We start from the raw sequence: 22,069 nt of genomic DNA, 5'->3' as shown, positions 1-22,069 counted from the left end.
TAGGCGTATTTGTAGTCTACAAGGGCCACTTGAATAACTTCCGCCTTAGAGAGCTCGTTGTGGGGATTTCCCACATTCAAGAACCTTCTATGGAATCTTGAACACTTGAAACGACAAACAAGAAACGTGAGTCTACTTGATCTACGGTTCGGGGGTCTCACCAACGTGGATACAAAATTGGTGGTACACCCAGTTCAAAAAGGTAGCCCTTCCACTAGGGATGAACGCTCGTGATGGACTACGACAAACATCGCCAACGTGATGTCTTCTTCTTCGGTCTACCGGATTCTTGCCATTTTGAGATGGGATTTTTGTAGATGGGAATATAAAATTTTGAAAGGTTTTGGTAGATGAAAATAGAAAATTGAGAGAGTTTTATTTATGGCCTAGATAAATAATGAAATAGGTTGGTTAAATAGAGAAAGGTAATAAATTATTTATATTTGATTTTTTTTAAATGTAAACGATCAAATGGGTCCAACAATTAAAAAAGCATCGAAGAACACAAAACTCACGCGGATACCCGTGCTAGCCAGCCGAACCCACCAAGTCTACATGCGAAGATGGCAGCAGTATGCTAGCCCGGATTTAAACTCGCAAACGCTTTACCCGGGAGTGCATCGGGTGGTCTAACAAAAATTAACCATTGAACATTGCTTAGCCAATAGTAAAAAATTGGTAATGATCTACATGTGACTATCATATTTATACCATAGTTTTGTTTTCATTTTTATACCTTTACTAGATTATTAGACCCGTGTACTACACGGGTTTAAGGATATATAAATTTGTAAATTATTTAATTTTATATTCTCTTCGTAAATTTACATAAGTGAATTCTTTACCAAAGATGATGCAACAGTTGGTCATGTGTAAAAACCAATTCTCTTAGAAACAACCAACTTTACATAAAAATTGTCCTATACTTTTATTTATTGTCATGGCAAAACATTGGGCGAGAGGAATCTATCTCTTTTCAATATAAATGAAATCTTTCTATTTGGCGGTATTAAACGAAATCTAGGGATAAATGTTCAAGTGTTATTATTACTTCCGGAGGATAATATGAGTGTCTCAATAACCTAGTCACCTAGGTATAGGACATGTAGTCGAGTTCGTTACATAAACTATTCTTTCAATGAATATTTCTTGATAACGTCACTGGAACATTGACCTTTGTTAATTATCAATGGTTTGGCAAGCCTAAAATTATAACTCCATTTAGGACATCCAGTGAGCATAAACTTGTATCAAAATTAGTATGAAGATATTATATCCTTAAACGTGTTTGTTACACAGGTCTAATAACATTAAAAGTGTTTTCAAAGCATGGAAGTAAACCGGTTTTCAAATATTAGATTAACCTATTATTTACCTTTTTTATTATTATAATATAAAATAATAATTTATTGTAAAGAAATCTTTTTTTTTAAAAATAAGAAGGTGTTGTCATATTGACATTATATATGAAATTATTTATTATAAATAGAATTGTTGCAAATAACTAACATAAGTCAAAATTATAAATAATTAATATCTAAGTAAACAATAAAATATTTATTAGTATTAAGTTGTTAAGGAATTTTTTATTGTGTTGTATTAATTAATTAAATAATTAATAATAATAATAAATGTGAATTGAAGGAGAAAATGACATATGATTTTAAGTAGGCTTTTGTTTAGTATGAGAATACCATGTGACATTATCTATACCTTTTTATTAGTATTAGATAAATATTTTATACACGAATAATAACATATACATCAACCAATGAGTAAATTATTAAACATAAAGTTATCTCATGAGAATTGAGAAGAGCAATACCTTCTAGTTGTCTTATGCAACACAACTAATTTAGTATATGTTTTCAGAACGACGAATGATTTTATTATTAATAGAGTAAACTGTCCAAATGGTCCATAAGGTTTGGTCACTTTTGCTATTTTAGTTCAAAATTCAAACTTTTTGAATCTGGGTTCATGTGGTTTCAATTTTGTTGTCATTTTCATCCAAATCAAAATCTGGTCAGATTTTTCAGTTAATATCCAGCTTTTTTGTCTTTTTTCTCCTTTTAATGATGGTCAAAATGATCTTTTAATATTTTATTATAACAAATTAAAAAAATTTGACCATTTTGTCATTCTTTAAAAGTAAGGAAAAGGACAAACAAAGTTGGATCTTAACTGAAAATCTGACCAGATTTTGCTTTTGCATGAAAATGACAACAAAATTGAAACCATAAGAACCCAGATTCAAAAGATTTGAGTTTTGCATTAAAGTGTCAAAAATGAACAAACCTCAGGGACCATCTTGGCAGTTTACTCTTATTAATAAGGGGAGGCGGGGTGGATCCGTGATGGAAGCCCATCACGCGTGATGGCAATTTCCACACCGCCGCCACCATCAAATTTAACGCGTTGAAAATAGAACGCGTGGAAAACTTCATGCGTTGAAGTTGTTCGAAATTTGACCGTTTGGCATTTTATGACCGTTAAAAATGGTAACTTTTAATTTAAAAAAACCTTTAAACCATTTATATAATATTCTCAATTTTTAACCATTTCACTCACACCAAAACACAAACACATATCACACATTCTACATATTTTTCAAATGGATTTTCCTACAGATTCTTTATTTTTTTTTAAGAGTAAATTACAAGTTTCGTCCTTTATATTTACATCAAATTTCAGGCGCTGTCCTTTTGGCCAAAAGTTTACAGGCGGTGTCCTTTACCTTTCAAAATCTTGCACGTTTTGTCCTTTAGGTCAAACCTAGTTAGAAATCTTAGTTAAAAAATGTCATGTGTGATGCACATGAGGGTAAAATGCCATTTTCCTCTCAATCCTTTCAATTCCCCATCTATATCCCACACCAGCTTTCTCTTCAACATTTGCAAAGACTTTTTTCTTTTCCACTATGCTTCAAATACAAACCCTAATAACCAATAACCACAACGAATCCTAACATCTTCTAGCAACAACAATCGACATTAAAACAATGATCTGTTCACCCTTCAACTCAGATTCGATCTTTACATATCAAATCCGAGCTTCTACTAGATTTGCTTTTCAAACAAAAATTCCCAGATGTACTACAATTAACAAACCTGCAACGTCAATTCAGATCTACACTAAACAAATATTGTTCGCAAGCTATTAATCAACACTTTCAACCTTAGATTCAGATCAAATCAAATTGTTTGCAAATGGGAAAGATTCGGGCTTTTTACCATCTTCTATCTCATTAGTATCCGAACTTGAACCCGTTTCATCCTCTGACTTTGACTTCTCACTTTCACTTGAATCATCATCTCCAATGCTCATTTCAACTTCTCTCGTGTTAGATTCCTCAGTTCTTGATAAGGGTTCTTCATAATTTCCACCACCAGTTCTTGAAGATTTGGATAAATCACCAGAATCATCTTCAAACTGAGAAGATGACTGTAACATCCCAAAACCCGAATGTTTATAATTGCCATGTGTTCTTATATGACTTAGCATGAAATAAACGACTAGGTTATTTAACCTAGTTAAGTAACGCTCCAAAAACTCGAATTACTAAATTTGCTAATGAGACCCCATGTTTAATAATATAGAATGTAGTAACTAGGTTATTATACCTAGTCAAAAGTTTAGCAAAGCAAACAAGTGAACAAACTTGAGGGACCATATATGAACAAGGGGGAAAGTTATGTTTTATTAAATAAAATCACAACACACAACACACATACATCGTGTGTGTGTGCGTGGAATGCTCTGGAGAAGAACAAAGGGGTGCAAACCCTAGTTCTTAAAGAAGTCCAAATTGAAGGTTGAATCCAAGCTCAAAATCATGAATAAACACGAATTAATGCTCACCATCACAAGAGGATCAAAAGGTATGTCTCAAAAACTAAGATTGGTGATCTTGTACGAAATGGGTTAGGTCTTAATCCATGAATTGGGATGAAATTAAGCATGAACATATGTTAGAATTATCATTGGAATGTGAATTATGCAAGATTTGATGTTAATTGAGATTTGGAGATGAAACCCACTTGGGTTAGTAGAAATGGCGACATGGGTATGTCACCCATGTCCAATCTTTGTTTAATTCTTGATATGATATGTTGCATGTGACCAAATTGTTAGTTATATTGAATATGGTATGAGATTGAATTGTTATTGGTAGTTTGGATGATTGAAAACAAGAATTAGAAAGAAAAGAATGAAGGTTACTTGTACATCATGTTTAGAAACTTGTACGCACGCCAAGTGTTTGATGAAATGTCTAGGTGAAGTTAGGATGTGAGATTGTATGAAATGGCTTGACATATATGAATGAAACATGATAATGATGTAATTAGTAGTATACTAACTTGAGGAATGTGCCTTAGATGGAACTCATACAAGAATTCGGGTTGAATGTATGTGTTGGTCAAGACTATGCATTAGAAGCTTGTACATTGTGCTTGAACGGGCGATGCTCCCCATGTGTTTTTATTAATCACTTAATTTCAATCAAGAAGTGAATGTGTACTAAATATATAATATATGACCATGCTAGTAAAGGATGATGTTATGAATTACGTTAGGTTGTCTAACTGAACAATGTGGTTGACGATTTATGTTGTATGCGTGTTAGTGAAAGTCAATGTAGATAAGAGCTGGAAAATGTGTATTAATATGAATAAGCATGAGTACTAACATTATTATGGCATGACGACATGAAAGGATAGGAACCACACTAGCATGGACCAAGCATGAAAGGCTAACGGGTCGAAATGGGGCAAGGAAGCGGTTACGAACATGGATGCACGAGGTAAGTGATTTCCGTAATCACTTCGTAGTACAAGTAAGTAATAAAGTGTTGTAATGAATTAAATATGATGTTTGAGGTCAAATATGTGTTAAAGTCTTTCGTCGTAAATGATGGGTTTAAGGTTGACCAAAATGCCCATGATGGGTATTTTGGGGTAAACGAACTTAAAAGTGGTTTAGAAGCAAGCTATTCGATTAGAGTAATGTTTTGGACAGGTATGGAAGTGGGGATGATGGTTTGGTCAGTCGTAGACCAATTAATGCGCGAATACCCTTAACGGGTCAAATAGTTAGATAATAGTTAAGTCGAATGTATGTAAGTTAAGGATTTCCGTAATCCGGAGGTAAGATTTTATGTTCATATGATAGAATGTGAATTTACAAGCATGTAGGAAGAAACGGGAGGTCAAACGGGTAAACGGTTCAAAAGTTACGTGCGTTTTAGTGCGTACGGACGACGAAACGAACCTGCAGAAAACTGCAAAAACTAGAGGGCGTCGCCGACGGGTAGGGGGCCCAAAGGTGGGATCCTAAAGAATATGTAGTAATATGGTACCCAAAGGTGGGATCCTAAAGAATATGTAGTAATATGGTACCCAAAGGTGGGAGCCTAAAGAATATGTAGTAATATGGTACCCAAAGGTGGGATCCTAAATTAAGAATTTCCTTAAGTAGATACGTATGAAGGTATGTATGTATGTATGTATGTGTGAATATAAGTGGTATGTATGAATGAATGTATGTATGTATGTATGTAGGTGTGTATGTAAGTAGTATGTGTATGTGTATATATATATCCAAGTGAGTATGTACGAAAGTGTGTGCACGTATGTAGGGTTGTGAGAAGGCATGTAATAGGTATGTATGTAGACATGTATGCATGTATGTATGTAGGTATGCACGTATGTAGGAACGTACGTATGAATGTAGGTACGTGGGTTTGTAAGTAGTTATGTGTGAACGGATGCACATATGTAAGTATGTATGAAAGTATATACGCATGTATTCAATGAAATTGAGTATTGACGATAACAATAATGTGCCTTGTGAACGAAGTGTAACGCAGGTAAAATGAGAAAGTCTCACCACGGAATGTACGATCAGATGGAAAGCTGGGATGTAAAGAATTAACGGAACAAAAGTAAACGTGAATAAATCTTGTATGTTTATAATGCGTACTAATGTTATGAATTTAATGTGGTGAGCGCAGGTAGTACGAGTCATGAGGATCATCAAGGAACAGAGATCGAGGATCGAGTCACTAGTGAGATTGTACGGGAACGTTGATGTATATAATGTAGTAAACATAAGCTATGCTTTACTTAGTAAATAAGTTGATTGATGGATTTATGTGAAAGAATTATGTTAAAGTTAATTTTTAAATAAGTTAAGGTGTTTATAATGAAAGAAAGTTTATGGCTTGAACTTCCGCTGCGACTTTTAGTCAAATACGTATTAGGGTCTTACAAGTTGGTATCAGAGCCCTGGTTTGAGGGAATCAAGTACGAGAAGGTAGGTACTTGAACTCAAACCTATGTGCTCTTGTGATAAGGAACCTGTACAATCCATGACTCGATCAAGATCCAAAGGTAGAAATGGAATGAAAACGTGTATGTATGTATTCATATGAAGAAGCTAACGGTTTGCTATGTGCAAGGTAAGCTTAAAAGTTTGGAGAGGATGATCCGTGAATGCAGTCTAAGGTGGATGCTAAGGCAGGCAAGGATGCGAATGGACAGACGGACCCCAGGTACACAATGTTGACATGTATGGGTACCGTTGTTAAAAGAAAAAGGAAAAAGTCTCCTTGGGAGGGTAAGTACTAAACGGAAGACAACGATATTGTCTTGGTAAAATTGTAAAAATGTAGCACGAACTGAGACCCACTAATGCGGACATAAGGCGATGATTACCTGAAGGCACGGAATTAGTATGTGAATTGCGCACCTGGCCAGTACGCAAGAAGCATATGACGTTCGTGAGACCGTGGTAATTATCGCAGGTATATCTGTAGAATTGGGTAGAAGGTGGGCGTGCGGGTGAAGTGGGTAGTAAAGCTCTCGGGAAATTGAGAGTACTATGTAGGAATGAAATGCAGAAAATGATATGTTTGAATCTGTGAGACGGATTCAGCACATGTAATGAATGAAAGATGTGAATGGGTAATGTAAATGAAATGTTTGAATCCGCAAAAAGGATTCAAAGCACGAAAGGAAGAAAATGTATGAATAGTATGTTTGGAACCGCTAGACGGATTCAAAACATGAAAGCAATGAAAGGCATGAATGTGACAATTGAGTTCGCGGGACGGATTTAAAATATAAAAAGGGATGAAATTAATCCACATCACAATGTGTCGACAGTTTGACCATGGTTGTGTCAAACGAGTCATACGGGTAAATGTAAAGTAATAAACAAAAGAATGATCGTAATGGGCATGCAAACCTAAATTTTAAAGCGAAAGAAAGAAGTTCGAACAAGTTATGTGTTAAATATGTTAGTAATGGACTCTTAGGAGTCATAATGAATGACGGGCTACGACCCGGACAATGATTTAAATACGAACAGGTAAGTTTTGTTAAGAATACCGAAATGATGTAATGAATGTCTATGCAAGTAAGCATGAATGGAAAGAAGTACGAAGAGTACCTCAATACATCTATGGTAAGTAAGAAATGACAGCCTGACCTGGAAAGGGTCAAACTGCAAAGGTTGATGAAATGAGGAACCAGAATAAAAGAATTGCATGTAAGGAATGAAATGCGGAATGTGTTAAAGTTTGTACGTAGGACGTTGAAAAAGGAAATATAGGTGAGTAATCACCTAGTATAATGAATGCTTGAATGAAATGTGCTAACCGCAAAAATTGTAGATTATAATGTTAGGAACTCTTGATGTGATGAAACCAAACGAATTGGTGGAAGGATGTGCACGGGCGAAAGCGCATTACGCGGATGAATGAAATCTAGCCTGGTATGACTAGTACTCGTGAAGAATGCGGATCGATCTGGGTTGCAGATCGTCGATGGATGATATGAGATGAGGTCAGTAAAAAGTTTAACTTATGTTAGATAAGTATGAATTGGTTAATTGGGTACGACCTACGAAATGAATGATGGAATGGGTATGAATGTTATGATATGGAAAGTTTAATTTTAACAATTGACATAAGAAGAATGTATGTCAATAAGGAGTGAATTTCAAATGTTTGTAATGATCTTCGGGTGGTATTGAACTTAAATGATAGTAACTATGGAAATTCTGATAGAATATAAAAGACGGCAAATGTTATTAAGAAATGCTAATTTTGATGCTCGGCTTGTTGGCCATGTTCATTTGAACAAGACATTGTAGAAAAGATACGCATGGCATAAATAACAGCAGTAACCATGGAAATAATGTTTAGTCTTTGTGGATTAAGTATGGATAAATAAGTTAAGAAGGGTGAATCTAGCTGTAATAATAAGTTCTTGAATGATTATAGTATGCGTATGGTAATGTATCGACCCCTTTTATGAGCTTAGAGGTAATCGGGAGTAATGATAGTAATGGAATGTTTAACATGGCTCATAGTGATTCAAATGAAAGGTAGCGTATGGTGTATGAGTAGTATGAAATAAATCGATTTATTTCGATTAGCAAATATATGAATGAAAGATGCTTAGATAGGAAGTTAGAAACAAACCACAGACTAAGGTTTATACAGTTAATAATTGTATACAATTGGAATAAACTCGATGAAAGAAACGTTAGTGATGATATGTGTTAAGAGCTAGTATTATGAAGTAAAAGACAAAGTAAAAGACACTAATAAGAGCTCTGGAGCAGAGTCTAACATAAGTATAATTATGAAAGCAATTTACGTAATATGAGGGCATAGGAACGATGTGTTCAATTACGTTCATGCATGAATAACACCTTGTCAAGATCCCGAAAGCGTTTAGGTGGTAGTAAGTATTGTGAATGAACAACCTGAAAGGGGTAAGAGTAAAATTGGTCTAGTTTGAATGAGAAAGGTTTCGGGGACGAAACCTTCTTTAAGGGGGGTAGACTTGTAACATCCCAAAACCCGAATGTTTATAATTGCCATGTGTTCTTATATGACTTAGCATGAAATAAACGACTAGGTTATTTAACCTAGTTAAGTAACGCTCCAAAAACTCGAATTACTAAATTTGCTAATGAGACCCCATGTTTAATAATATAGAATGTAGTAACTAGGTTATTATACCTAGTCAAAAGTTTAGCAAAGCAAACAAGTGAACAAACTTGAGGGACCATATATGAACAAGGGGGAAAGTTATGTTTTATTAAATAAAATCACAACACACAACACACATACATCGTGTGTGTGTGCGTGGAATGCTCTGGAGAAGAACAAAGGGGTGCAAACCCTAGTTCTTAAAGAAGTCCAAATTGAAGGTTGAATCCAAGCTCAAAATCATGAATAAACACGAATTAATGCTCACCATCACAAGAGGATCAAAAGGTATGTCTCAAAAACTAAGATTGGTGATCTTGTACGAAATGGGTTAGGTCTTAATCCATGAATTGGGATGAAATTAAGCATGAACATATGTTAGAATTATCATTGGAATGTGAATTATGCAAGATTTGATGTTAATTGAGATTTGGAGATGAAACCCACTTGGGTTAGTAGAAATGGCGACATGGGTATGTCACCCATGTCCAATCTTTGTTTAATTCTTGATATGATATGTTGCATGTGACCAAATTGTTAGTTATATTGAATATGGTATGAGATTGAATTGTTATTGGTAGTTTGGATGATTGAAAACAAGAATTAGAAAGAAAAGAATGAAGGTTACTTGTACATCATGTTTAGAAACTTGTACGCACGCCAAGTGTTTGATGAAATGTCTAGGTGAAGTTAGGATGTGAGATTGTATGAAATGGCTTGACATATATGAATGAAACATGATAATGATGTAATTAGTAGTATACTAACTTGAGGAATGTGCCTTAGATGGAACTCATACAAGAATTCGGGTTGAATGTATGTGTTGGTCAAGACTATGCATTAGAAGCTTGTACATTGTGCTTGAACGGGCGATGCTCCCCATGTGTTTTTATTAATCACTTAATTTCAATCAAGAAGTGAATGTGTACTAAATATATAATATATGACCATGCTAGTAAAGGATGATGTTATGAATTACGTTAGGTTGTCTAACTGAACAATGTGGTTGACGATTTATGTTGTATGCGTGTTAGTGAAAGTCAATGTAGATAAGAGCTGGAAAATGTGTATTAATATGAATAAGCATGAGTACTAACATTATTATGGCATGACGACATGAAAGGATAGGAACCACACTAGCATGGACCAAGCATGAAAGGCTAACAGGTCGAAATGGGGCAAGGAAGCGGTTACGAACATGGATGCACGAGGTAAGTGATTTCCGTAATCACTTCGTAGTACAAGTAAGTAATAAAGTGTTGTAATGAATTAAATATGATGTTTGAGGTCAAATATGTGTTAAAGTCTTTCGTCGTAAATGATGGGTTTAAGGTTGACCAAAATGCCCATGATGGGTATTTTGGGGTAAACGAACTTAAAAGTGGTTTAGAAGCAAGCTATTCGATTAGAGTAATGTTTTGGACAGGTATGGAAGTGGGGATGATGGTTTGGTCAGTCGTAGACCAATTAATGCGCGAATACCCTTAACGGGTCAAATAGTTAGATAATAGTTAAGTCGAATGTATGTAAGTTAAGGATTTCCGTAATCCGGAGGTAAGATTTTATGTTCATATGATAGAATGTGAATTTACAAGCATGTAGGAAGAAACGGGAGGTCAAACGGGTAAACGGTTCAAAAGTTACGTGCGTTTTAGTGCGTACGGACGACGAAACGAACCTGCAGAAAACTGCAAAAACTAGAGGGCGTCGCCGACGGGTAGGGGGCCCAAAGGTGGGATCCTAAAGAATATGTAGTAATATGGTACCCAAAGGTGGGATCCTAAAGAATATGTAGTAATATGGTACCCAAAGGTGGGAGCCTAAAGAATATGTAGTAATATGGTACCCAAAGGTGGGATCCTAAATTAAGAATTTCCTTAAGTAGATACGTATGAAGGTATGTATGTATGTATGTATGTATGTGTGAATATAAGTGGTATGTATGAATGAATGTATGTATGTATGTATGTAGGTGTGTATGTAAGTAGTATGTGTATGTGTATATATATATCCAAGTGAGTATGTACGAAAGTGTGTGCACGTATGTAGGGTTGTGAGAAGGCATGTAATAGGTATGTATGTAGACATGTATGCATGTATGTATGTAGGTATGCACGTATGTAGGAACGTACGTATGAATGTAGGTACGTGGGTTTGTAAGTAGTTATGTGTGAACGGATGCACATATGTAAGTATGTATGAAAGTATATACGCATGTATTCAATGAAATTGAGTATTGACGATAACAATAATGTGCCTTGTGAACGAAGTGTAACGCAGGTAAAATGAGAAAGTCTCACCACGGAATGTACGATCAGATGGAAAGCTGGGATGTAAAGAATTAACGGAACAAAAGTAAACGTGAATAAATCTTGTATGTTTATAATGCGTACTAATGTTATGAATTTAATGTGGTGAGCGCAGGTAGTACGAGTCATGAGGATCATCAAGGAACAGAGATCGAGGATCGAGTCACTAGTGAGATTGTACGGGAACGTTGATGTATATAATGTAGTAAACATAAGCTATGCTTTACTTAGTAAATAAGTTGATTGATGGATTTATGTGAAAGAGTTATGTTAAAGTTAATTTTTAAATAAGTTAAGGTGTTTATAATGAAAGAAAGTTTATGGCTTGAACTTCCGCTGCGACTTTTAGTCAAATACGTATTAGGGTCTTACAATGACACTATGGACACCTTGGTCTTGGATTCTGACTTGGACTCTTGACCCGACCCGTTTACACCACCCGCCCGCCACAGTTCACCACATGTTTAATGTTGTAGATGTCGCCGGATAACGAAAGAGACGAAGAGGATTGGTCACCGTGAAGCCATTGTTGTTGATGTTCTAGAAGAAGGGTAAGGTGTGGAGAGGATTTGGTTGAACAATATGAAGATGAAATTAGGGGAATCAGATGCTTGTAGGGTTTAAATTGAAAGGGTTGGGAGGAAAATGACCATTTTACCCTCATGTGCCTTGCATATGACATTTTTTAACTGACATTTCTAACTTGGTTTGGTCTAAAGGATAAAACGTGCAAGATTTTGAAAGGTAAAGGACACTGCCTGTAAACTTTTGGCCAAAAGGACAGCGCCTGAAATTTGATGTAAACATAAAGGAAAAAACTTGTAATTTACTCTTTTTTTAATTGTAGTCTAAAATATTTCTAATATGTTTAATTGAACTAGTATTTTTAATTTTAATGAAATTTATAATTTTAGTGTTTTATTGTTAATTTCCAATTTAAAAAAAATTAAAAAAGTTGTGCGTGATAGAATTCCATCACTAGTGATGACCACCGCCACTAAAAAAAGGTTGTGAGTGATGAAATAATGGTTGATGACATAGTGAAACTTGATTGGATTTGTGAGTGATGAGTGATAACCACCCCCACTTCCCTAATACAATGCTACTACAAGGAGCTAGAAGCATTCCGAATACACGGGTCAAGAAAAAAAAAGTTAAAATTACATGAAGATGTCCACTCAATGATAGTTGTTTTACCCTCATTTTTATCTAAATAAACTAGAACCAAACTCTTAGGGTGCGTTTGGTTCGCAGGAATTCAATGGAATTTAAAGGAATTGGAATCTAAATTCCATATCTTAAAATGTTTGGTTCACAGAATTTGATGGAATTGGAATCTAAATTCCAATCTTCATGTGTTTGTTTGACAATGAATTGGAATTGGAATTGGAATTGAGCATGAAATCCTTCAAATTCCTCGAACTAAAGGAATTCAAAATCCTTCCTATATGTGAAGGAATTAAAGTAAATTCATTGTAATCTTCGACCATTTCGACCCGAACGGTTTCGACCCGCACCGTTTCAACTCGTACCGTTTCGATCCAAACTGTTTCGACCCATACTGGTTTCGATCCAAACCGTTTCGACCCGTACCGTTTCAAATTGAACCGTTACGAACCGAACCTTTTCGATGCGAACCGTTTCGACCCATACCGTTTCGAATCAAATCGCTTCGACTCGAATCGTTTCGACCCGTTCCGTTTTGACGCGAACTGTTTCGACGCAAACCGTTTCGGCGCGTACCGTTTCGACGCGAACCGTTTCGACGCGAACGGTTTCGACCGTACTGTTTCGACCCGTACCGTTTCGACGCGAACCGTTTTGGCCGTACCGTTTCGACCCGCATTGTTTCCACCCGAACCGGGGGTTGTGGGTGCCGGGTTGATGGATTCCAATTCATTTGACAACCAAACACAACAAAAGTGGAATTGAGATTCCAATTCCAACAATTTTCAATTCCAATTAGAATGTTTAAATTCTAAATCCAATTCCTTTAAATTCTAATTCCTATACAAATTAAAATTCTAACAAAACATTACGTGAACCAAAGACCCCTTATATACTTTTTTTGTTTTACTTTTTACAAAAGAACTCACTAAATTGAGTGGTTTATTATCTTTTTAACGTTTAAATTTTTTCCTACATTTACTTACACTCGTGTAGATTGATTTATTCATATTTTTTTAAAGTTTAATTTTTTTTTTCCTACACAAACTACATGTTCCTTGATGCGTGTAAATTTCAAGATAGATAAATAAACATTGCTATCCAACAATGTTCATATACTTTAAAATTGTTAAGTATGAAAATATAAATTCTTGCTCTTCTCGCATTGATTTGTCTTCTGAATTGAACATTCCACTGTACACACACAAGTATATACGTATACATACATACCAATCTGTTGCGTCGTTATCTTATTATCTGTAATATTCAACTAAACCAATATACAACCAAAATCCAAATTACCCAACCCGATAAACAATTGAATACTAAAAAGTGTAAATGTCTAAGACCCTAATCAAAATTCAAAAACATCCTTTTGAGTTTTGACGTCTCTTGACCTTTAGCAACCGATTTTATCATCCATTGGTTAAGTTTTTTTTCACAATCTAGCCTAGTTCGCCGCATCAGAACTTCACGATTGAAGATTTGAAGGTTATCCGGTAAACATCTCGATTCATAAGTATCATGGATTTTTATTTTGTAATTCGTTGACTCAATTGTCAATTCATGCTATATGGTTGTCTAAATTACTAGATGTTCAATCCAAAAAACTTGTTTGATTTTGACTCAGATGAAAAGGAGTCCATCGACTTGATTCGATTTGTAAACGAATCGAACAAAGATACCAAAAATAATTGTATGCTCGCTCGTGAACAACCTACAAGTACAACCCTGCATTATTTAATAGAGGGTAGACATTGGTATGCTACAGGAAAGGCAGGGGTGTAGAGCTTGTTTTGAAGTGTCCCAATCACTTCCCTCAAATGTATTTATTTTACAATCCATCAATCCACATATGCCCAATCTTACCCCTTTTGATATTATTTTTTGTTAAACTTTATTGACAACTAGTATTAAGCCCCTGCGTTGCAGCGGTTGTCATAAAACTGTTTAAGTAGCAGCAATACTATACTATTGTCAACGATCACCAACACCGGAAAAGCTCGTAAAAACAAAATAAATAAAAACGGGAAAAAATAACGTCGAGCGAAAAGCAGAAATAAAATCTTTGAATCACGCACGCTTGTTGCTGAGAAATTAAACCGAAACGTAAAACATAGAAAAAAAAACTAAGTCCATCCAGGACTCGCGTGTTGGATGAACTTTTCAAACGCAGAAAAATAGATGTGACGCGACGGACCGGTTAAACGGGAAAAAAATATACCAAAAAATATTGAACCCCACACGCACGTCGCGGTGCGTTAACTCACAAAATTTAGAACGAAACGAAAAACTTGAGAAAGATGAAAAGTATGGTGGACCAAAATTGAAAATAAAAAAGAGTTGAGATAAAATTGGAAAGATGAAAAATTTTAGGTTAAAAGTAAAAAAGACAAAGGGTCTAAATTGCAAAATTGAAGTTATTTATTGATTTTAGATAAAGATAAGAATAAAAATAAGTGATATCTATAAATTGGTTATTAATTAATATTAATATTAAAAGAAATTTATTAAGTAAATATAAATAAAATTTTAGAAAATGGCTGAATTTATCAATTTATTTTATATTTGGTGTACGAAAAAGTTTAAATTAATGTTATTTTATTAGAATACTAGTTTTAAGCTACCCGCGTTGCAGGCCAGTAGGTATAAAAACATGCTACCAACGTTGAGGAGATAGGAACGTAAAACCATGCTAAGTAGCATCGAATGAAGACCAAAACCAGGTAAAGCGTAAAAAACACGAATTTCCAACACAAAGTGACTTACGTGACGTAAAACATAGAAGGAGTCGAATTTATAACGATGCGTATTAGAAAGTGGAGGGGGTAAAAAAACTTAAACGACCAAATGTGACCACCAAATACGAATGAAAAAAAAACCCTGAGGGGCCAAATGTGACTATCAAACACTGTGCTAAATAGCAACGAACGACGAACAAATCCGAGAAAAACGTAAAACAAAAACTAAAATTATTTAACCTTTGTGACACAAATTATAAAAACTAAAGTTTTGTTACAAAATGAAAAATCATAATGCTAAAAAAAGAAAAAAAAGAAGACAAAAAGACAAAAAAGTATATTATTTCTCCCTATGTTATTAAAATTAAAATTGAGAGACATAATAATAATAATAATAATAATAATAATAATAATAATAATAATAATAGTAAGAAGGATACCAAAATATTTTTTATATATATAATATTATAATTTAAATTAAGAGGTTTATAGATAATAATAATAATTATAATAATAATAAGGATAACAAAATATTTTTAAATAAAAATAAAAATATAATTGTGAAGGTGAAGGAGAAATTGTCATGGGGCATTAATTGTAGTCTTTGAATCACAAAAAAATGTAAATTATAAACTTGTATATAATCCTTATTAAATAAAATAGTAAAACAAAAGATCAGTTATACTTTCAGCTATTCAAAATAATTTTCTAAGTTTTCACTTCTCTCTTGAGATAGTACAATCCATCTTATTATATGACTTATAAAAAATAACACTAAAATAGTAAAAAAAAAATAAGGATAATAAAATTGTAAGTACTCTTAAAAATAATTATAAGTTATGAGGTTATGATAAATGAATTGCAATTAAATTCTGTTATATATATTAATGACATATTAAATACTTCGATATAAATATTATTTTTGGATATATAGATCATGAGATGAGATATGAATATCATCATCATATAGTAAATATTACATACTAGGTTATCACCCGGGTGCTACCCGGGTTGGAGAAAACTATTAAGATAAATATCAAATGTATAAATAAAATAAAATACAAAGTCTCATGTTACATAAATTAGTAATACAGTGATATACAATTTAAAGACAGTCGAGTACTCGAGTCCCTTTGAAGATGCATATCCTTCGAGTTACCAAAACCTTTCCCTTAGTAAATTGAGTTCCCTCTACAAAAAAAAAAAAAAAAAAAAAACCAAATTATAAGTGTTTAAATATATAATATAAACTTTAGTGTCGATACTATATAATATAAACTTTGGTGTAGATACTAAGCTTGTTGAGATATTGGGATAAAAACGCACCAAGTTACTTAGGTATATATAATTCTTAATACAATCACACTACTTCAATCATAAAATCAACTGAACTTTATATAATTGTTTCACATCAATCTTAAATGAATCAAATACTCTAATTGACAATACGGTTTGAAACATGTACAATCATATCTTGATAACTTGATGTATTTTGATGATCAACCTCCAACTTCAACAACTTCCCTTTGATATGTTGCTTCAAATCCATAATTGATTACCAGTTGGACCCATTCCAAATTATCTGACCAAACTAAGTCTATGGTAAATGTGTGCTTGTAAGTGAAAAAACACATCCATTACTTGTGCTCGTTAAATCTGCACGCCACAATAAGTGAAAAAACACATCCACTGTGCATTAGAATAACTTAACATATATATTTTTTCTTTATAAGCATTGAAATAACTTTGGACGAATTCATCCCGTTACCTTTTAAGCTCTTTTTTTATTTTACCCATTTGACACATTAGTGATTATAGACATATACAAAGATTCAGGTACCACGCAACACAACCCAACTCAACCCTTTCAAAGGTAAATAGGTTGAAATTGTCATCTCCGCAAGGAAAAGGTGGAAAAAAGTTATAACTATCCACACTATTTGAGTAGATTTGAAATTGTTTACTTACAGTTTTGCTCGCAATAGGTGAACAACAGGCATTTTATTTTTAAGGGTTGGTTTGTAGAAATGACCAACTGTTGCTTAAACGTAATTGACATTCCGACCTGCATATTAAAAATCACACATAATATATATTGGCTCTCCTTTGCAAATCTTCTTAAATCAAGAAAATCTTTTTAAATCAAGCATATGAATCGTTTTAAGCTATATACATGTTAATAGAAAGAATTCTAACGGATAGTAGGATTTCAAGAAGATTGCGATCTTATTGGAGAATATAAAGGTCTGAACGAAAGCCAACATAGACTTCGAAGGAGACTTTCTTCGGTGTATGGATCATTAGCTTTAACCATGGTAGTAACATATGTAAAATATATGAATTATACACAATAATCAAAATAGTAGAGACTTTCTAGTCAAGACACGTTAATTAAACTAATATCCCTACATAAACCTTGCAAAATTACCTTTATATTTTCATTGGATAAACCATAATAAAGATATCAGATTTAGTCTTGCAGAGCGTGTTGCAACATGACCTTCATGTGATGTCCCCATGTAGTGTAAATGATCCTGGGAACTACATTATAGCTGTTAGAACATGCGAAAAAATCACTTTGTCATGTGTAAAGGTGCTTAACATGATCTTAATCAGATTCTTACCCAACCCTTTTTGACATGTTACCCGACTCGCTTATATTGACATGATAAAGATTAGTTTTTGAGTCATTTAAAAGATGAAAATAATACCTGGAAATTCACCATTTGGAAAGATCATGAAAACAACTTTCCCTTTAAGGTGAGCCAATACTTCTGTAGAGCCATTGTCAAAAAAATGTCAAACAGAATATAATTTTCAATCCACAAATTCGAGTTATAAAGATCTCAAAATTTGTAGCTCAACCCACCAATTTAGCAAATAAACTTTAAAACGAAGTTATGAAGCTAAACAAAAGTTCCATGAACTATGGACCATACATGGTGTCCAAGCATTGGCGCGTTGTCGATTTTACCTATAATTGGTTATCGAAACTGACCCGAAACCACATACCGAGCCTAACCCAAAGCAACCTGAAAAACTAAGTACACTAAAAACTGAATTTTACGACATACCCAAACCCAATTAAGTGTAAAAAAATTACCAAAAGTTATAAACACGGATCATAAGCAATCAATAAGCTTATAAATCTCTTACAAGTTCACAACCCATGTTTAAGTTTATGAAAAGTTTACAACTAATTATCCTCGTTTGACCCGTCAGCGATAAATTATAACTCAAATCGACTCACTTATAAGAGAACAAACGGGCTGGCCCAGTTTACCTTGTTACTCAACATGGGTGAATCACTCATATACCATGTCTCTTGTATTTCAGTTTGGCAGTGGGCATAGCAAGAGTTGATAAACATCCCTCTTGGTGAAGAAGTGCCAAAAAATCCATCCAATGCGCGTATGAACTCCAACCTGAATTATGTAAATCAAAAGTATAACCATTAGTCAATATAGAGTGCAGGTCAAGATACCCGGGAAAGTTGGATTGACCCAAAACACCATTTGTCTATGTAATTACAATAATGATTTATCTTAGGGTGATTAGTGACCTTGTATGATCTCAATTTGATCAGATGAACACTGCTCAATATCCATTTTACAGTCGTGCCATTTACCATGAGGATCAACTACCCCAGGAGCTACTGCATTCTTTATCTATAAAATGTAAACCGCAATTGTATCAAAAAACATCAAAAGTAAACCGTTTATATTATGTCCTGAACACTGCAATATATACTGAACTGTTTGTCTAACCTGCCCTGAATCATAGGCCGTGTTTGTTACAAAAAGTGGTGTTTCTATTTCTTGGACCACGTTTTCAGGGAAAAGGCACTGCAAAACCGAAAAAAATATCAGTTCTGTTCCAAAGTTCTAGCGGGTAAGAACATCAAATAGCACACCCCTAATTAAGTAGATTAAATAAAATTTTAATTCATCGATCTGTACTTGAAACTCCTCTCCATGGCAACAAATTCCATAGCCACAACGGACATCCATCACTCCTTGTGAAAAAGAACCAACTCCTGAAAATTAGATTAATAATTCAAAAACATATACAAGTAAAAATACAATCTTTCAACGAAAAGGATATATCATAGTTTGGTAATTTGATGGGTATAAATTTGGATGCAGAAAACCAAGGGGATTGAAGTGACATGGATATAAACTATAAGGCAATCAAGTTTAAAAATGAGTCTAGAATAAAACAGTTTAGTACAGTGTTTCAAATTTGAATTTAAATGAGTAATTATAGTTATTAAAGAACACTATAAAGTGTCACTAAATCTTCACATATGCTCATAGACTTTATTTTTTACATATGATTTAATTCCTTATCCTTTTAAACATAAAAACAAAGTGCTTGACTTTTTCTTTCAAAAAAAAAAGATCTTTCATTTCTACGTAATTAAACCTTTTTACATTATATAATTTAGTGAAAAGCCCCTTTTATGAGTGATTAAGTACCTAACTCTACAACGAAACATGGGGATAAATCTTAAAAGCACAAGTCTTGATCATGCAAAAACAAAGTCCACGAACTTATGTATAAAACTTCGCAAGTCTATATGGGGTTTTCCAAGTTTGACATATATAGTCAAAGACCAAGTTTCATATTTAAATACACACACAAAAAAAAATCACCACATATTATAGTTTGATTTTCAAAAGTCAACATACCAACTACACGGGTCATAAATTTCCACATGGTGTAAGAATCTCACCTTTAAAAGAAAATTTGCTCCAGCTACTTGCCCATTTCATCTACCTTGTCTCAGACAAGTGCCAAGCTTTTCTTTTATTAGATATAGAAATTTAAATGCTCATCCACCAATGGCCTTCCCCATGAAGGAATATCTCAGCTAATAGGTTGCATGATGTGAGAAATCCATAATAACTTTAGCCATTCACGAATTATCTTAGCATTCAAGAGTGATACAGCCTCCTACACTTCTTATTGTCAATATTATCAAACCATGCACCACATAATTAATGATACAACAAATATATTCCAAATCTAATCAGATACATAATCAAAACTGGGGAAATTGAATGCTCAGTTGTAATTATTTTACTGTATAATTCCCATATACCTTTCTATTAACATCTTTGACAATTCTTCAAACTTCGTGGCGGATAACACATCCTGAATTTTATTAACTAAAAGTTAACTTATTTTAGAATACAAAGAAGAAAGCTTACAGTATCATCACTTCGTTCTGTTAACTTAAGGTACTGCAGTGTAACATGATCTACAAGAAAGAAGCCCATCGTTGCACGTAATTCGTAATAGATGATCTATTAGCCAATGACAAGCTATTCATGCCCTCACCTACATGTCAATTAATAGTGTGCTATGAATAATTGTTAAAGAAATGGTGACCTTAAAAAAGATTTGACGACTTGATAACAGTGAACATCCGCCCGTTTTGAAGTAAAAGAAATGGTGACCTTAAAAAAGATTTAACACTAATCAACAATTCATCGTCTAATCAACATAAAAAACAGTGTTAACAGATGTTTTTTTTAATAACAGTGAACATCCGCCCGTTTTGAAGTAAAAGCCCTAAAATCAAAGAAGATGAAAAAATAGATTAGGGATATAATTTATTGCTGAAATCCCAAAAATCGTAGAAGGTGAAGTAATCACAATAACATTAACTATCGATACATGAAAACCCTATATCGTTAACGATGAAACAACATATCACGCATACAAAAGATTTGTGATATCTTTAGTTTTCTAAACCAACAATACAAATCAATTCCTATTTCATTGATCCACAATCAGCACTCTTAATTAGAACTCTTAATTAGAAACTCTTACCGCGAAGAGTGACAGATCCATCGAGACCTTGCAATTGAATCAAGAACAGCTTACATGTGATGGAGAAGAAGACTTTTAGGGTTTCTATAAACAAAAAATGATGGCAGTCAAAGAAAAAACTAAAAATAGGATTAATACGATTCGAATCAAATAACAAAAAAATTAAAGGTCAAGAAGGAAGAACATACATGCGATTAATTAAGACTGATGAATCCCCTTTGTCTCCAATAAGTCTGCGAGGATTGCGATGAAGCGATGGGAGGATAGGGTATAAGAATGCAAAGAAAGAGAAGCAGGGGAAGAGCTAGGGTTTGTGAATTGTGTGAAGGAAGATAGTGCTAAAAGAAATATAAAGGATCCGAATCCATCATGAGACCCGAACAAAGAATCGATGAACTGGATGAAGAACAAAGGATTCCTTGGTTTACGTGTAGAAGGAAGAGAAAGAAATGATATTCTGTGTGTATAATATGAACAAAATATCTTATATATAGGGATCCATTTTCTTAGATGGGCGGGTCGGAACCATGTTTGTCGGATCCCGCTAAACCCAAATAAATAAGGAGGAATTTTTTGGAGCCAAAACCAATTTCAAGAAGCCCTGTGGTGATGCCACATCATCTCTCAAGCCCTCATAACATGACAACTAAGCCCTTATTTATCATGTTTATATATATATATATAGATTAAATAAAATCATACTACAAATAAAGTATACGTTTAAAACAAATAGGACTAAAGTTTTTTAAACTATAATTTTGAGCGTCTACAACAACCTCTTTTTTATTAGTAGTCGGCATTTAACTATTCAAATTAAAACTCCCATGAAAAGTCGGAGTTCTTTAAGTTCTCACAACTCAATGGGGTAAGAAAGTATACTTTTAAAAAAATAGGACTAAAGTTTTTTAAACTATAATTTTGAGTGTCTACAACAACCTCTTTAATTAGTAGTTGACATTTAAATATACAAATTAAAACTCGCATACAAAGTCGGAGTTCACTAAGTTCTC

The 22,069-nt window shown here is 33.8% G+C and overlaps 1 protein-coding gene across 26 annotated transcripts; it reads right to left on the bottom strand.

Annotated features, from left to right (window-relative positions):
• Positions 1–16,530: 16,530 nt before the first annotated feature.
• Positions 16,531–21,529, bottom strand: LOC110910608 (pectin acetylesterase 8-like). 26 transcript variants are annotated; one of them, XR_002576298.2, is made up of 12 exons: positions 21,248–21,528; positions 21,060–21,143; positions 19,957–20,564; positions 19,181–19,257; positions 18,989–19,066; positions 18,784–18,889; positions 18,505–18,646; positions 18,091–18,261; positions 17,933–17,995; positions 17,650–17,762; positions 17,190–17,286; positions 16,531–16,877 (listed from the first exon to the last, which is right to left on the bottom strand). XR_002576298.2 is itself a non-coding variant. In XM_022155234.2 (7 exons), exons 3-7 carry the CDS (start codon positions 19,994–19,996, stop codon positions 18,472–18,474), a joined length of 483 nt encoding a protein of 160 aa, XP_022010926.2. In that variant the 5' UTR covers positions 19,997–20,564; positions 21,060–21,143; positions 21,248–21,528; the 3' UTR covers positions 18,268–18,471. The 26 variants fall into 26 exon arrangements, 1 of the variants encoding a protein (XP_022010926.2); XR_002576294.2 differs by lacking the exon at positions 18,091–18,261 and having other exon boundaries at positions 19,957–20,182; positions 20,326–20,564; positions 21,248–21,527; XR_002576293.2 differs by lacking the exon at positions 18,091–18,261 and having other exon boundaries at positions 19,957–20,177; positions 20,326–20,564; positions 21,248–21,527.
• Between the last annotated feature and the right edge of the window lie 540 nt (positions 21,530–22,069).

The sequence above is a fragment of the Helianthus annuus genome, chromosome 15 (genome assembly GCF_002127325.2).
Source record: "Helianthus annuus cultivar XRQ/B chromosome 15, HanXRQr2.0-SUNRISE, whole genome shotgun sequence".
Lineage (NCBI taxonomy): Eukaryota > Viridiplantae > Streptophyta > Magnoliopsida > Asterales > Asteraceae > Helianthus > Helianthus annuus.
Note: the sequence above shows the minus strand (reverse complement) of the source record. Positions and strands in the feature narration are given on the sequence as shown.